This window comes from Labrus bergylta, chromosome 13 (genome assembly GCF_963930695.1).
Source record: "Labrus bergylta chromosome 13, fLabBer1.1, whole genome shotgun sequence".
Taxonomy (NCBI): Eukaryota; Metazoa; Chordata; class Actinopteri; order Labriformes; family Labridae; genus Labrus; species Labrus bergylta.
In genome coordinates this window covers 25,648,251-25,666,763 of record NC_089207.1, presented here as the reverse complement: position 1 = coordinate 25,666,763, position 18,513 = coordinate 25,648,251, and the positions used below count along the sequence as shown (strand labels likewise).

Here is an 18,513-nt window from a genome sequence, read left to right as displayed (position 1 = left end):
TCTGGACAACAGCCTGCCAAAATGCGTTTGAGACTCTAAAGGAACATCTTGCCTCTCCACCAATACTGGGCCACCCTGATTTCCACCTACCCTTTGTTGTTTATACTGATGCCAGCGATGTTGGGCTCGGAGCGGTACTGGTTCAGCAAACCGGGTTGGGGACAGAAACAGTGATCGCTTTTGCTAGCCGTACTCTGAATGCTACTGAGAGAAATTACTCAACCACTGAGCAGGAATGTTTGGCTGTAGTCTGGTCACTTGAGAAATGGCGCTATTACCTGGAAGGAAGGCCATTCACAGTAGTCACAGTTGCGTTTTTAAAACGCAAAAACCAAGTACCAGACTGATTCGGTGGGCACTCAGACTGCAGGAGTTTACCTTCACAGTGGAGTATAGGAAAGGGAAGTACAACACTGTTCCTGATGCACTGTCTAGAGCCCCTGTTTACCCTGAAGAAGGCCAGTTTCCAACATCACAACAAAAATCTTCTAATATCAGATGAGATCATCTGGAAATCTCAGCAGTCAGACCCTGAGATATTGGAAATATATGAATCTATCATTGAGTCTGGGGAACAACAATCAAAGACCACCACCCGTTTCACTATTCTTGAAGACAAGTTTATCGTGTTGTGCAACTCCCATATAAAACTTTGTATCAAGTGTACATACCAACACCCCTACGCCATGAACTGCTCCACCTCTTCCATGACCATCCACTGGCAGGACATCTAGGAAGATATAAAACATATAAACGACTGCTGACCCTAGCATACTGGCCCAAAATGAGTTTGGATGTGAAAAACTATGTGCAGTGTTGTCAAACTTGCCAGGTTAAAAAACCTGAGAATTGGAGACGGCCTGGAAAACTGTAGCAAACCCAAGTGAGTCGGCCATGGGAAATGCTGGGAGTGGACCTGATGGGACATTGAGACGTGTTCATAATGTTAAACAAGAAAACACACTGACAAAGTTCTGAATTTTATGTGTAAAATTTAATATAAAAAGGGTAATGCAATTATAACGTATGGTGACATTATATATTTAGTAAGGAGATAAGACGCGGTATTGTTTGAATGACTTATTCAGAAAATGATCAAAAAGGGAAAAAGTTGATAAACAAATTTTGGGATTCTATTTGGATTAAAGGAGGGCTCTGAATAGACACGACTCACGACTTAATCTTCCAACACCAGCAACCAGCACGCTTACTCTGAGTTGTGTTCGATTGAACACCTGATGGCCATCTCGATGAATCCAAACTAAGGAATTGGCGTTCAAAATTGAAGAGCAAAGACTTTGGAGAAGAAAGTTCAAAAGCCTTGCTGGAGCCATAAAGAATTTATGTTTCCAAAAAATGTGCGTTGGATGCCCTGCAGGAGAAGGGTCACTCCCACTCTGACCGGAGGGCAATTGTTTACATTAAACCGAGTTTACTCAATAAGATTAAGAATAAGAATCTAAACATATATACGTCACCGTACATTCATTTCAATATTATTTCTATCAGATCCACGTTGAGATGAAAATCACACCATCTGGGAACATCCTCAGTCAATCCCAGCCTGTAGGGGAACAAAACCATGTTATACAGTCAACATTCTTAATAAGACATATTAATAAAGTAGGAAAAGAAATTGGTGTCTTTAAATAACACCTTCTATAGCTAATATCAAAGAGTATGCTTTATAACACATCTAAATGTATAATTATGAAGGTTACATATTCATGGAAATTCTAACACTAGATGGCAATAGCACTCCATGTCAAATTCCTATTAAAACTATTAGAACTTTAATTGGCATTCTGAACATCAGATTTTGAGTTTAAAGAGATGATTGCGATACATTGACAACTACAAATATCTAGATGAAGAAAGACATAAATGTTCATTTGATGCAGAATTGAACGCTGTGGTTTAATCAGTCCTTCAGCAGTAGTTCAACAGATGGTCAATTTTAACGACTTTGCAGAGACTGGTTTTGGTCATAGTTCATGTCTTTGGAGTCAATTCGTAGATAGCAGAGTGTTCTGTTTCCGCTTGGTTGTTTACTCCAGGCGTTGTAAAAGTTTATAATATCCTGTCTTCCAGAGCCTGTCTGAGAGGGAGACTTAAATCAGTTCCTTGATCAGTTCCTTTGTTTCTTGGTAAAAAAATAACCCAGATGTTAATCCGCAGTCCTGAGTCCTGCAGGAAGAGAGGTTATAAATCCTGGCTGCTAATATCGGCTACACGTGGAACCTGTCCTCTTTCTCAGATGTGCTCCTCAAAGTGTCGGGGGACTCGTCTGCTGTGGCTGTGGGAAAGATGAAGAAGTAAGCACAACAAGAGGAGGTTTGGTATGTAAACAATCATGAGAATGAGGAAGTCGGGAGCTGACTTAGCGATGGTGGTTCTTTGGAGGCAAAACCCTGAGATTTCAGACTGTCCATAATCCACTGCAGGGCTTTGACTGACTGGGCAGCCTGATGACAAAACAAAAGTAGGTCAGATACTTTTGATTACTGCTTGTACAACATGGAAGATGAAAGCTTATTATTTTTTTTTTTAATCAGGGACATCTGGAAATAAAATGCAACTGAAGTGTATCATCTATTTTCTGTACTGCCCCTCACTCATTCTGCCTGATGTAAAAAATAAAACTTTAATATACACGCAGGTGCAAATTTAGTGATAAGTAAAAAAAAATGAAAATAAATAATAAAAACAGGTCACAACCTGCTCCTCTAGTCGAGCCAGTCTTGTCGCCAAGGTAGCAGAGCTCGTCTCCTCTTCCCTCTCAAGTCGATCGTTCATGGTGGTAACCCTCAGGAGACAAACAACAACAATATATAGATGTTTGGTTCTTATTCTAGTGTTAATGCTACATTGTTTGACGTTATATAATATTATATTTATATTTAACAGTAAAAGTAGAACAAAATCCAAACTCTGAGACAACGATTAAGTCCCTGTATTAAGTAAAGTTGATGTTTGTGAGATCTTGCTCAGAGCAAGATAAATAAAGTGATTGTATGAACTTTAATGTGTTCCAGAGACACATGAAAGTGTTATCAGTCTTAAAGAAAGAGTACAGCCGAGGTTAACAATCCAAAACAATGAGCTAAAAGAGGCTCAAAGGCAGACGCTCAGGCAGATCCTGTGCGCTTTGAAGTTTATTTGAACTAAATCCAGGGCTGTGTGTTTTGACAGTGTGGGTCAGGATCTGAACTTAACATAAAGGAAACAGGATGATTAAAGGTGAAACAGGAGAATGGACATTTTGAAGGGTAGTAATGTATGCTTTATGATAAGTTCATTCCAACAGACTTTTCTTTTATCCCTTATCTGTTGTCACAAACTAGAAGTTTCAACCACACAGGACTCTCAAATTGAATAAAAAGTTGAGGAGGTGGGATCACACTTTGTTGACCAAATCTGGACTAAAACAATATTCAAGATGTGACAATAGATCTCAAATAGACAGAAGTAGCTCAAACATTTGTTATTCAGCTACAGTGGGCTACAGTCGTTGTGTGGTTTTACTTTTGGGCCGTGTCCAGGATGCGCCGCTCCATGCTCTGATTCTGCTCCTGTTGTGTGGAGAGCAGGTATTGGTCCTTCATCAACGCCTCCCAGGACAGCAGCTCCTCCTCCTCTATCTGAGGAAGCTCATTCTCTGAAAAACAGAGTCACAAATGAATTCTTCACCTTAAATAAGACTGTAGATGCACATAAACAAATGGACACAAGGATTTCAGTTTCAGAGGAATTAGGATCCAGATTCAGAAAAAGGACATTGTGTTAAACTTTTATTTTGAAGTGTTGTCAAACTACTTCTTCCGAGCTCGAAAACGTTCACAATTATAAAAGGGACAAAATCGGGAAAATATGTGTGTATGGAACCTTGACCACCAAAATGATCTCTCAAGGTCACAAAGATGGAGTTACCCAACTTTCACAAAGATGTGTAAGTTGTAAGCATGTTGGCAATGTAAGTATTGAACATGAACCATGTGATATGAGCTTGTTGTATATGGCAGGGTTGGAACTGAGGTTGTAAATAAAAGCCTAGTTTTTCAAAGATCCGTTCAAAAGAGCATTTTCCTCAAGCAAACAACTAAAAAAATAATAATCGTACTCATAAATGATCATTGTAGCCTACGATCAGAAAGAGTGTTTTGTATGTTTTATCTCTGGGTGATGAAGATCAAACTTGAACGTCTACAGTATTGAACTTTGACATGCAGAAATAAATAAATGATTCAAAACGTACTAAACACTGTGCATGTGACGGGGGGCCGACGCATCAACAAGAGCCTGATGAAGAGGTAGAGATGGCTGAAGATGACGAGAGGAGGAGGGACAGCAGGGAGGCTGTGGTACTCCTTTATCAGCTCGTATCTTTGAAACTTCCAGATTGTGTCTGTGTTGTACTGAACTTCCTGGAACGTAAAGCTGTGAGAAAAAACTGCATTAAAAAAAATAAGAGGATGACAGATACAAACATGACGACAACAAAATGAACATCTAAGATAGCTATAGTATAGTATGTCTCAATACTACGAGTACTCAGACAGAGAGAAGTTTGACTCACTTGAAGATCGCTATGAGTAGGTTGAGCAGCAGTATGTTGGCAAAGAGAAGGTAAACACAAAGCATGATGATGGTGAGCCATTGAGGGAAGGCTGGCATTTGGTTTTCATTAAGGATAGGACATTTGGGCTTCAGAGGATCGGTGCCATTCATGCTGCAGGTGTCGATATCAAACGCAGCATCTGCACAGAAACGACAACAGAGAAAGATTTATTTTTGTTGACAAAGACTGAGATTCTACAACAAAGAAATAACACATTTCTCCACTCACAATCAATATTGGTGGGGAAATCTCCAAATATGATAAGGTACGGCTCATAAACTGCCCCGCGGATGATCCAGTCCAGCCGGCTGTCGTTGTCAATAAGGATTCCTTGTTTGGCTACACCGTATGCCACCACCCAGATGCTCAGCAGGAACATGAAGAAGAACATATCCATAATCTGTGGGACAAACACACACCAGACATAAGTCATATCTGAAAACTGTAGTGACTTTATATAGGTTCACTGTGAAAACTAAAAAAAATTGGATTATTCAGACTGCATGATCTATACCAGGTTGAACACTTTCCAGTAGGATGTTCCAGTATTTAAACAGTAAAGGGCTCTTTAGGAAATCATGCATAGTAGAATTGGTCATGGATGAAAACCTCCAATCTAACTGAGATCCAGTGAGGTACCAGCTGCTACACTTCATTTAAAATCACTTTTGATTTGTTTCTCTCATGTGCAGACAGCAGATGGAGGCCCAGTGAAGCAGAAGCCTCTTTTTTGTCTTTGATAAAAGGTATTTTGGAGCAAAGCGTTTTTTTGTGCTCTGCCATTGCTCCCACATTGCATCAGGTCAGCTGTCGTTTAATTCAAAGTAACCCTCTCACCATCCTCTTGACGATGATGATCTTGGGTCCCAGGGTCTTGCTGATGGTGAAAATGGCCATGAGACGAAGGCAGAACACAACAAAGTCGATGCAGAGGACAACTTTGCCCGCATAGAAAAGTTTAGTGGTCAACCTGAAGAAGAAAAACACTGTAAGTCGTGGGCTGGAGAGCAGTTCTGTAGCAAACAGTGATCGTCAGGGAGGAGAAGAACATACCTAAACGCAAGGCCGACAATGAAGAGGAGGATGGACAGAACGTCTAACATATTCCACACATCATTTATGTACATCCAGGCTTTTTTACGAAATCCAAAGCCATCCGGATCATGAAACAACTGAGGAAGAAAAGGCGAAAACAGAAATGGGCGGTTTGTGATTTAGTGATTATTTAGTCTATTTAGTGGAATGAGGCACACTCAGAGTGCAGCATCCAACTATGTAGTTAAATTTCACCTCAAATTAATCCCAAGTTACTGAATGGTCACATTACCAGCCTGCCTCCATTACCATGAACATGCGTATTTGCTCCTCCTTGACACAACAGAAAGGAGCTGCTGAGGGACAGATGTGCCCCAGATGCATTACACACCACCAACCCATAGGTGGCAGCAGAGGGATATGTCCCATGAATTGAGACATAAGGAGTGGGTCATGCAGTGTTGAGGTATATCCATTGACTGTGTAAAACATGGACGTAGTGTCAGTGACGTCACCCACTGGTTTGTGAAGAAGGGTTATAAAGCCCTATGGGGGGGGGGGGGGGTAACTATACTGGAAAATGTTATCTCCACCTGTTTATTGATCAATTTAGTAACAGACATAGAGGTGGAGTTCAGGAGGGCCTTAAGCTTCTTGGCAAACAGCTACAATGTGCCCATCTGTCAGTCAGTTAAGCCACACCCCTAATTGTGCAATTGAGGGCATATCCCTGAGCCTTAACATAATCAAAATGGACAAGTCAATAAAAATTCATTCAAAGGGGGAAAAAAATGTTATTAAGACCAAGACTGTTTTTTGTACCAGGCTGATTCATTCTGTTGTAAAAATATGTATTTTAATATTAGCTCAAACAGCGCTTCATTGGCTTTTGCAGCCACACTCAAGTTGTTTGACCCTCTGAGCCAGCATCAGAGACTTAACCAGAGGAGTAACAGGGGCAAGGCAGTGACAAGGAAAACAGCTCTTTATACCTGTGTGAGTGTGTATCTATGTGCAGCTCCCACTGTTTGTAATGCAATGTAAACTCACATAATGGGACACCAATGTTACACCATGGTGAATGCATTGTATAAGTATAAATGTGTAATGACAGCAGAGCTTCATTTACGTCACTGTTGTGGAATTGTAATGTCAATTGTACTGGCTTGTATGTGGGTGAGCCTGCCTGTGTCTGTCTGTCTTAGTGGCCTGGATTTCTGGCATTCACAAGTTTTTATCTTCTGTTTCAACCGTTAATAATTCACTAATTAGAGAAGAGAGAAATTGCATACGGACAGAAGTTTTGATAGGTAACATAAACTGACAAATAACTCCCGGGTCTATCAGTGAAGTGAAATCCATTCTGGAGTTTGTGTTAACAGAGACAAACAGTGACAGCTGTCTCGTCTGAAAATTTTTTACACGGGCTGAATGTGAGTTGCACATTGATTTTAATCAAACATATTGATAAGGACCAATCTGTGGTAACCTATTGGTAGGAATATTTCTCTCCCATCCCTTCTACACCACTGAAATTGTTTTTATCTCCAGAGTAGCTAGTTTTAAACTGATGATAAAAGCTTTACACTCTAAGTTAATTATGCTATTATTATGTTGCGATGATCGAGAACCAATTCAGTTAATCATTTATAATGACACAATACAAAAGACTCTCCTTTGTTGACATTTAGGGATAAGGATACACTCTGTGCCATACCACAATAGAGGATAATTAAACAGGTCTTCCTCATACAGTAAGAAAGCACAACAGCAGTTTAAGACCTCAGTGTATGTTCATCTATACTTCCATAAATGTGAGTCCCAGCTGCACTCTCTCACCTGTCTGACCTCCTCACACACCAGAGAGAGCAGCCAGACGTACAGAAGCAGCTCAGCGGGAGAGGGCGTTGCCTGGAAGTCGATCATCAGCACCACAGCAAACAGGAAGAGGAAGGCAAAATAAGACACAATGTTCCAGTAAAACTTGACCTGAGGAGAGCTGTACAGGCACACCAGTTTGGACCAGCTGCCCAGGATCTTCAGGCGCTGCAGTCTGGCTGCATCACTGTGGACAGAAAAGGTCACTGAGGTCACAGATAACTTAGTGTTTTTTTTTCTCAAGTGACATTTAGAACTTTTGTTTCTTGCTTGCAAGCAGGACTAGAAACTGTCTACTTACAGACGACGACTTTTTGTTCGGCGAACACTTCCTATCACGTTCTCCACTGTCTTGATCTCTTCATTCTTCTCCGTTTCTCTCTGAATAACTTCATCACGTCTAGAAAGAATTACAATTGATTAAGATTACTTTCAACAGAGAATGATCAAAGCTGATGAGGAAAAAGTTGTAGCACAAATACATCAATAGATTCAGATATATGAACCTATACACCCCTCCAAAAAACAAATCTAATGTTCAGACGAGGTTATGTTTCTCTTTCTTTTAATATTTGACTTCCTTCATGGGGTTTTCTTTGAGTTAATGACTTCCCTCTCCTTTCAGGTTCCCTCTGCTGCCCTCTTGTGTCCTCCACATGTTTCACATTCCTCCTCATCGCTACTGTGTCAGCGTCTAGGTCCCAGCTGAGTCTCATCACTAATCAACCCAGCTGTCTTCACTTGTCTTGATTACCTCATGTGTAATTAGTCTTTATGCTCCCTGCTGTTTGTGCCAGTTTGTCTTGTGAGAGTAGTATTCCAGCCTGTTTTCTTTGTAGTAGACTTGACTTTGACTCATTTTTGGACCCTGTTTTTTGCCTGGTAATGGTTGTGTACCTCTGCCTGCTCTTTTGAACTTTTGAGTATATATTTGTTGAACTCTAACAATCTTGTTATTAAGAGTTGAGCTTTTTTATCCACCATTTGTGCCGAGTCTGACAAAATTGTTATTGTGAACAGCTTTTTAAGTTCTCTATTTTAAATGAACACGAATAATTTTGTAAACAACAGAGAAAACAGAAAAAGAGCTGCCACTTGCTGCCACTAGGAGGTATAAAATAAATGCACAAATATTTTTTAATGTGCATTTTTTTAATGTAAAAGATGTTCTGTGCCAATCCACATGTATGGCCCTTTATTTAATGTAATTATTGTGTGTATATACATATATGTGTATATATATATATTTATAGTGAGTGATTACTTGCTTTTGATTAAGAACCTTTTGTATATTCGCAGAGTATTAGCTATAAATGTGAGGTTTTTTTGCAGCTGCATGTTTGTATTTTTCCTAGTATTTTAAACCGTTGTAGCTGTATCAAAGTCTTGCTGTGCCAAGAATCATACAGTATCTTGCATCGTGACAACTCTATTGTTGTAATAGACATCACGTGCGACGCCTATATTAAAATAAAAGTACATTTCTTTCTACAGACCTAAAAAACTCACCTGAAAACAAGAAATCTAGTGTAGATCAGTGGGAAGAAGACCATGCAGATGAGCACTCTCCACACAGGGTTGACCACTGAGAGCTCGCCACACCAGATCTGAGTCAGAAGAGCCTAAAAGATGAGCATGTTATCTTATTGAGCCAATCTGAATCGTCAATATTAATTTCTTGTTATTACAAAGAAAGACTTTTAGTCAGAAGATTGTGTAGCCATATTTAATCAAGACTGAATATTTACAAACATGCAACTGATTATTTTAAAAGTCACAAATTAAACAAAATACACTTTTCATTGTTTTTCTTCAACACTAGTATGAAGTGTTGAAGAAAAACCTTTGAGGAAAGTTTATCATCTCCGTTTATTGTCTTCTCAATTTTTCAGAAAACGACTGCTCAAACAGGCTGTTTGGAAAATTGTGACATCACAAAGGGCAGATAGCCCTCCCCCAGGTGGGTGACACTCTCACAGCTAGTTGTTTGTTCTGCACTTTGAGTCTGCCTTTTTCACCGTTATCAATCCGGCATGGTGCAAGAAAGCCTGAGCCACCCAAACCCTTCCAGAGGGGGGCGTGGTCAGACACAGCTCATTTACATTTAAAGGTACAGACACAGAAACAGCCTGTTGTGAGCAGGGCTGAAACAGAGGGGTTCATAGGCATGATCAAATAAAGGAAGTGGATTTTTGGAAAGAAATCTCACAGACATGTTTTGGGGTGCTCTGAGACTTATTTAAACTTGTTGAAAAGGAGAATAATATGTGACCTTTAAAACACAAATCCCTAAAGATTATATGAAAGTTCCCTTTACCTGAACTCCTGATTGAGCTACAAAGCTTTTATCATCTGCCTCCTGTGCCAGTCTTAGGCATGTTGTTCTTCCCCAGTATGGTGACGCACGAACCAACAACTTCTGAGCCCGCTCTTCATCATTGTTATTGCACTCACTGAACACACCTGGAATACACAATCACACACACAATGAAACAGGTACCAATCTTGTAATATCTCATAATATCACACCAGAAAAAGCCGCTAATGTCCCATATTGTCTTATACCTATGGCTTGTTTCTCATAGTGATTAGCAAGTTCACGCATGACCTCTGCCTCGTCTGCATCGCTGCCCTCCTCTGCCATTTTCTTCAGGATCATAGTGGCAGCCAGAGCAGCGGACATGCAGTCTCTACACTGTGTTCATACAGATACACAAAGATGCAAGGTTGTACACACGACACAAGACACACCAAGTAGTATTTTCAAAGCTCTCTGCAGAAGATCACCTGCTCCCAGGCAATTTCCGCAAGATCTTTGTTGTTTTGGACGACAGCCCAGAGGAAAAGATCTCTGCCATAGTCCCTCTGAGGTTCATCATGTGGAGACTCTGAACCTGCCTGAGATTTAGACAGCTAGAGGAAAGTAAATGAATGTGCATTCATCGAAGAGTTTATGGCATTAGACTCAGAATCAGAATCAAAAATCAAAGCATGACTCTCTCAGAAATGTCAGAGCTGACATAATGTTAAAGTTCTCAAATGTAACTTCTCTCCAGCCATATTTATTTACAAATGCATAAAAAAATTATATTGAAACACAACTAAACACTCAACAGTTGTGGTAGGAAAATAACGACTTGTTAATTTAGTTGTAAGTACTTTATAAAAAGTCTGGATAAAAGAGACTCACTGATGCAGATGTGTCCTCCATAGTCATATTAAAGTTGCACGTCCTGGTGGAAGGGGGGTAGATGGGCTGGGTGAAGCTGCCCAGCAGGTGGTGCACCTCCTCAGACACATGAGTCATGGAGATGGTCTTTTCTTGCCTCTTGCTGCGGCGCGCTCTGTCCACCCGCTTGGCCAACTTGCGCAGAAAGAAGCAGCTGGGCATCTGTTTGTAGAGCTCACACAGGATTTCCTCATCTTGCAGGAAATCTCTCAGACTCACACCATTCTCCAGCAGCAGACTCACAAACTGAGGCTTGTTACCCACCAGGGCCGAGAACATGGCCCAATGAAGGTCACTGGACTGTGTGGGATTGAACCAGTGCATCAACAAAGGATGAGCATTCCAGTAGAATCATCAAGACTTTACAAATACATACACTTCTCTGATTTGATGGTACAGTCTTTTATACAATCGTATTTCAACTTTCTGTCATTACAGTTCCATCAAACAAGGTTTATGTTCTTATTTGGCCATGTCACTATCCTGCTGTTTGGATACTTTTTCATGTTAAAGTGGTCACAACTTATTATTTTATTTCTATTTTTCTTAAAGGCAAAGAAAGAAAGGTAATCAAAGGATCATATTAAATGTTTTCAAAGTCAAGCCATTTAACTTGTTCTTATTTTAGCAAAGACAGGAGGATATTGTCTTGTGTCTTAAAGAGACTGATACAGGTGTCTAATGTGACAAAATGTTGTATACTAAGGAAACCCACCTTCCACTGTCTCTCCTCAATGAAGATCTCCGTCTCTGCTATGTCCACTCGGTTCCAGGCTATAGCCAGCTCCAGCTGCCTCTTCCAGCACTCAATTCCCTGAGACTCACTGATCCTCGAAGCTGAGAAGAGAATTTGTCACTGTTTACTACATCTCTTTACATTGAGTTAACTGAATGAATGACTGCAAGGGCCACCTTTCTTTCAAAAGGCATTTTCTTTACACAACATATCAGTCACTCTCCATGATCAAGGCACTTTTTATTGTGTAATGATGCAACAAAGTCTATGGTGGAAGAGGGGTAGATGGGCTGGGTGAAGCTGCCCAGCAGGTGGCGCAGCATTTACTGCTTTATTCAGTGATTTTTTCCTCTTTTGATTCACTGGTTAAAAAGTACATTATGAACACTGGAGGATATTCTGAGATTTGCTTTGTAAAGTTTAAAGTCTGTCCTGCATTTGATTTATTATTTTGACCTCCAAGTGTTAGTATTTTAAAGTAATTAAATGACTTTATAAACTTTTTTCTTTTCAATTGACCATAAAAACCTGAGCAAAGTCAATTTATTATGTGTTGTAAAATGGAGTTAAGGAGCAACATTTTACATGTGAAGACAAGTAATATTTAGAGAAAAGTCAAAGTCACACCCAGACTCTATACAGAGGTTCTTTACAATTTGAGAGTGCAAATACAATTTAAGAGGTGTTTGTAATTTTGTTGTACAAAATGCCAAAAAGGTATTAAAAGGAGGTGTGTTTCTGTTGTTTGGGTTAAATATGGAATGATGCCAATATAAATGTAAAAAAAAACTGTCATTCACTTTTTGTTTTTAAAAACATGCTTCGCAAAGCTATTTTGGATCATTATTAAAGTGAATGATTTATTTGGTGTTTTTTTCTTTTTCCTTCTGAGAGCTGGTAGCTTAATTTGATAAGAATGTAGGATAGCAGTTTGCTTCTGCTTCTGCTTTTTCAGTCACTACATAATATATGACTGAAGACTTTGAACTGTCTGTATTGTTTAAAATATTTTATATGGATAATGGCTAAATATAATATTCATTCTCATACATGGAACTAAGTGTGTTTTGTACTTTTTCATTATTTAGCATTTTGACTTACTGTGAAGAATATACTGTAAAATCTGCTGTTGACTTAAAAAGCCTCTGCATTTTTATAATTAGCTCCATGAGGAGGAAGATTGTAAAGCTAGGATAAATATTGGAGATGCTTTTGAAAAATGGAGAGGCTAGAACGTAGAAAGGTTTCAAGACTGATGCAGATCTGGCTAAACACTGAAGCTTCAGTGTCCGGGACATGGTAACCTGCATGCACATAGACTCTAGGGAGGAGACAGCTCTCTTTAATGTTTTGAATTTGGACTGCGTGCTAGTTGTCATAGTTATATATTGCTCATTTAATGTTGTTTTCTATAACTACAGTCAGTCCAGTAAGACCTGATCATCATTACCTTTGAGTAGCGCTTGTAGAATAGCCACGTCTACATCCCCGTGATTGTCCTCACTGATTCTGAAGATCGTCAGCAGGTGAGGCATGCTGATGATGTCCTGAATCTGAATAATGCAGCAGACACAATCAAGCAAGACCTGAAACTTCATCTGAAAAGCACGTCTGGAAACATGAGTAACAATGTGCTTCAGAGAGCAAAAATTAAGTAAAGAAAAAAGTACATATAACAGATAAGAACAATAAACACCACAAAAAATAAAGGCAATGATCAATTAATATAGAAAGATGCTATTATTGTATAACTATGTTTTTCTTGAGAAGGGACTTGAAAGTAAACTCTAAAATAAGTTCACAAGTTCAAAATAAGTTTTTGATCAATTCTGAAAAAAATGTAAACTTGTGAAGAGAGGATGAGATCAGAAGATTTGCACTAACATCTCATTCTATTTATAAAGAGAGAATTCTGCTCACTCAATAATGTGATCTTTCACTTTAGATGAAAATCTAAAGATGTTATTAGAATAGAATCAGCTTTATTGGCCATGTATGCTTACACACACACTGAATTTGTCTTCAGTAACTGTGCTCTCAATGTACAAAGTTAAACATTAATAATATAACATAATAATAACATAATATAAGCAGAAAAAACACTAATATATACAAGGCTAAATAAGACAATAGTGCAGTGGTGAGACTGAGGTAAGAAGAAAGACAGCTGACACCCTCAACCCTTCCTCAATGACCCCCCCACCCTCCTCCCCAAATGTAAGACATGTTAAACCCTTTTGTTTCTGAATAATTGAATGATGCAATCCCGGATGTTCTTTACTAAAATCAGAAATGTTGGGATGAACATGATAATAAATATATAGTAAATATTATTTACTATATATTTATTATATATATATTTTCTTTATATATTATTTACTTCAGTAATATTGGTATGAATGGTTGAGTGTCATCTGCATACAAAAATAATACCATACTGCTGATTGTTTATAACAAGCTCAATTTCAAACAGCTTGACAAAAAAAAAGCCCACTTAACTGTAACTGTTTACCGCTTTTGAAAAACTTCAATTCATGATGAAGAAAAACATCAACTTTAAAAAAGTTTAGATCATCTAAAGAGGTTTCAGAGAAGATAATAATCTGTGGAAGCTTTTTATTCATCAACCTCATTTCATCAATAAGCTTTGATTAATATCTTCATTTTTAATAGCTATCTATCATTTCTGTTAGAAGGTCTTTTCTTCTAACAGAAATGTAAAGTAATGGAAATTGGTTTGTTCGTGTTAGACGTTCCACCTTGTTCACAAACCTTTTTGGTCCACTCTATGATCTTAAGGTCGGGGAACTTTTCATACTCTTTTCCAAAGAACCGCTTCATCAGCAGGTGGATATGGACGATAGTCACCCGGCTCAGTGGTTGTCCTGCTGCCTGGGCGATCACATCTGCTATTCTCCCAGAGCCCTCCAAGATCACACATGGTGTCCCACACAACATGGCATTATAGATTGTCTGAGTGGAAAAAAACACAAGGCAGTCAGACAAGGCAGCTCCACGGCTAGAGAGAGAGGGAGGGGCAGAAAACTGATTACTCACATTCAGGGTGCCTGGTCCTCCATCTAAAACTACACACACCACAGGGATGGTCACTCCGCTCTCTGGAGGTCAGACGATAAGAAAAATCCATTTAAAATGAACAGCAGGACAGATAGAAAGGACAAGACGTGAGATGTAATCTGAAATTCTTTGTTGGTTTTATTTTCACATCATCAGATATGTTTAACCTTTGTTTCCAAGACGCTTTCTTGAAATGCATTTCTCCAGACGGCTACGTAGCTCAATCTCCACACCGTAGTTTCCGTGGGTGCCATCGTCCACCAGCAGGAAGTGGCTGTGGTTGTTATCGAGGCAGGAGAGTCGGCCCTGGCCCTTAATGTCCATCGGGTAATGTGCTGGAAAACAACCCTGCAGAGAAAGGAGGAGGAGGAGGAGGAGGAGGATGTTGCATCTTGCAGGAAGAAACACATACAGTCCATGAAGTGTGTAAATTTAATGATTGTACCTCTGGACGCACCAAAGCGTCCTTATTGTGAATGATTCCCCATGTTGCCACTCCAATAGCCACAATCTGGCCATGAATGGAGCTGCTCAGGGCGTTGTCCCTCACAGCCTGCCCTACATGCTTCATCACACCTGCGTGTGTACCACCAGTGATGATCCATGCACCTGTCAACAACACAGTACATAGTATAGTATTTGGTATAAATTACAAAGGGGATTTACAGATTTCAGATTTCAGATTTACAGGTTTAAAATGAATGTTTAATCTATCACACAGCCATAACATGATGACTAGACTCCAGAAAGTCTCTACTCTTGGTCAAGATCAGGTTCCTCACAAAGGGGCTGATACACGGGGTTGTTTTTCTAGTGGAGGCCAAGCCTGGTGAATAATCACTCTTTAACTTGTTTATTTAACACACTGCATATTGTTAATTCAATATTAAACAATGTTACTGCACGTTGCATATTTTTCATCTCATGCAGGCCTAATTTAGAAGCAAAAGCTCAAGTTAGATTGGAAATAGTATATATATGTTCTTACATGTACTGATAAATAAGAATATATGCCAACACACTACACTTTTAAACAATTAAGAATGTATGCAGTGTTAAATATCAGAGCGAGTACGTGAGATCAGTACAAAGACAATAAGATTAGTGAGAAGTTATTGAGAAGAAGAAATGGACCTTTGACTTACACAGTGTAAACAGTGAAGGGAGCTAAGAAAACAGGACTAGCAGATACAATAGCATACTTCCTTTACCTCACAGGTAATCATAGAACACCTGCCTGCACAGACTCTCTCTGGCTATTCATTTGTACACCTAGAAATCCCACACACACACTTACACATTTCTCCCAAGCAGGGTTACCTGTTGTCTGGGCCACTTTGATGAGACCTCTGTGGAACATGTTCTTGATTCGAGCCTTCAGGTTAAAGTTTTTGGCACCTCCGGTCACTGAGATCAGCAGGTTGGGAGGGGAGAGCTTCCATTGTTCAGTCAGTAACTGGTACAGGATTTCTGGGCTAGTGTCTGTGGACACTCGTGCATACTGAAAAATAGACATGCAATAAAAGAGAAAGAGTGAGGCTAATGTCATGCAGGACATATTTACATGCACAGAAGTGTTTTTTTTATTTTACTGGAGAGAAAGCAAAAGGTTCACCTTGCCCGTTTTCTGCCCCAAACCATCAAAGCTAATGTCTCCGAAAGCATCAGTGGGAACTTCATGGATATGTCTGTGTCTGTCCCAAGACTCGCCTGTGAAGTCGTCTGGCTTGATGGCTTCACCCACATGTTCAATCTTTGAATATCCACACCTGCAGACATCCTCTCTGGTGGAGAAACAGGAGCCAATGAATGCTTAAACTTAAAAAAAAGTCCCCAAGACAAAAAAGCAAAGTCAAGAGATAAAAACACATCCGTCAAATTACAGAGGCATGACGTAAATTATTTCTGGACAGACAGTTTGATGGAAAAAAATAAAGAATTAAATTGTCATGTACATTTGACAGCATTGTGGACGATGTCTCCTCCCACATAGACAACAGATTGCAGATGATACAGTATCTCTATGCAGAAGCAGCAACTACAAGGTAAGTAAACACTTTAAACACTGATCCTACCTGACATCTTTCTCAAAGAGGCAGCATTCTTTTTTGTTGATCTTCTCTTTGATCCAGGAGGAGAGGTCGCAGGGCTGGATCGCCAGACTATGAACCAGCTGGGACTCATTCTTAGCTTCCACCATCCTTGAGACAACAAGGGGGGAAACAGTGCACAGATGCAGCCCAGGTAGAGAGCTAACTGCATGACAGCAGAGGAGCTGGCTTTCACTGCATCAGTGATGTCAGAGCTGAGATGAAGCTGAGCAGACTGCTGGACCCAGATTAAATGGTAAATGGACTTGAGTTTATATAGTGCTTTTCTAGTCTTCGGACTACTCAAAGCACCTTTACACCGCCTGTCACACCCACCCACTCACACCCTTTCACACACTGATGTTAGTGATCGCTATGTAGTATCATCAGAAGTAACTAATCCCATTCATACACCGCCACTGAAGCAGCGGGAGTAATTCAGGATTAAGTGTCTTGCCCAAGGACACATCGGACATGTTGCTCAGCTGGGGATTGAACTCTTGACCTTCCAGTTGAGAGGTGACGACTCTACCAACTGAGCCACAGCCACCCATTGAACTTCCTCTTACAGGACAGAAAGTAGTCTGGTGCCAGTTCTGTATAAATAGTGAATTACTGAGAGAGGAGGATTTTTTCCCCCCACAAACTTACTTCATACATCCCAAGCTGCTAAGTTTAAAGGGAAACATAAAATTGTAAGCTACTCAATGTATTACTTTATATGGCGTTTAATACAACAGCAGCTTATGAGTCAGTCCAAAAAAACCAAGTGAAATAAGCACCAACTTGACCAATCAAAACATTTAAGGTCATCTGGCATATAAATACATCACTGTTCTAATAATACAAAAAAGAAAGTAAAATAACATAATCCAGGACTTTTTCCAACATTGAAAAACAGCAGAAACCTCATTTCCTTTTGAAGTATTTCTTTATTGTAAAATAAAAGCCCACATGATATCTTTCCTACACAATGGTTTTATGACATTTTACGACATGCAGAACACAGCTTTTATAATCTCCACAGGTACAGGAAAAAAACATCTTCATGCTGGATTTATTTTGTATTTTTCTATGTTCATATAAAAAAAAAAAAAATTATAAAGCCATGGTACCTATGCACAGCTGACAGCATATTAAATGCCAGCTCCTCTAGTTCATTCAATATGTAAACGGACAGATCACTCACCTTTTCATGAGACACTACTTGATTCAGCTGGAGTTTGTCTTGCTGCATCGATTCAGTATTTTCACATGACGGCAACATTCCTGGGGGAAAATAAACAAAGCCCTGGGATTTTTGTCCAACCTTCTGCTTATGGAGGAGGTGTACAGAGTGTGATTCTTCTCAATCTATAAAAGCTGTTGAGCCTGAAACTTTCTGACTTCTGCTTTTATCTTGCTGGCACGTGACCTGTTCTGCATTATCCCTACTTCCTGTGAGTGCTCCTGGAAAAGCACTTATCTAGATGGATTTTTAGTAACCGACTTGTATAAAACTGCATATCCTACATATTTGTAGTTTACACTCACCTGTTAATTCAGTCATCATGGATCAGGTGGACAGAGAGGCTTGATTGGCTCCTCCACATGACACAACAAAGATCTCGTGCTCCTTCCATAAAAGACAATCTGTGGCCTCACATTACCACCGAACAAATGTGAATCTGAACCATAGACTGTAAATATTACATTACATATTACAATCCCTTTATGCATTTCAGTCACTTTTCAGAGCCAAAGGGAAAAAAAGGAAAGCTCAATCACATCACACAGAAATCACAGAAAGAAATCTATATGAGGTGATATTTTTCAATGACTTTGGCGTCCAGATCTTCCTTTACCTGAG

At 39.6% G+C, this 18,513-nt stretch overlaps 1 protein-coding gene across 1 annotated transcript; it reads right to left on the bottom strand.

Annotated features, from left to right (window-relative positions):
- Window positions 1-972: 972 nt before the first annotated feature.
- On the bottom strand, window positions 973-18,001 carry LOC109996839 (transient receptor potential cation channel subfamily M member 2-like). The gene is made up of 26 exons (XM_020651147.3): window positions 17,854-18,001; window positions 16,650-16,775; window positions 16,190-16,358; window positions 15,895-16,075; window positions 15,020-15,183; window positions 14,742-14,922; window positions 14,554-14,615; window positions 14,269-14,469; window positions 12,947-13,049; window positions 11,476-11,597; window positions 10,722-11,060; window positions 10,319-10,444; window positions 10,097-10,226; window positions 9,849-9,994; window positions 9,041-9,153; window positions 7,833-7,931; window positions 7,493-7,718; window positions 5,672-5,790; window positions 5,456-5,588; window positions 4,847-5,018; window positions 4,577-4,757; window positions 4,256-4,437; window positions 3,526-3,658; window positions 2,719-2,806; window positions 2,381-2,465; window positions 973-2,296 (listed from the first exon to the last, which is right to left on the bottom strand). Exons 1-26 carry the CDS (start codon window positions 17,859-17,861, stop codon window positions 2,229-2,231), a joined length of 3,657 nt encoding a protein of 1,218 aa, XP_020506803.1. The 5' UTR covers window positions 17,862-18,001; the 3' UTR covers window positions 973-2,228.
- Window positions 18,002-18,513: the final 512 nt, after the last annotated feature.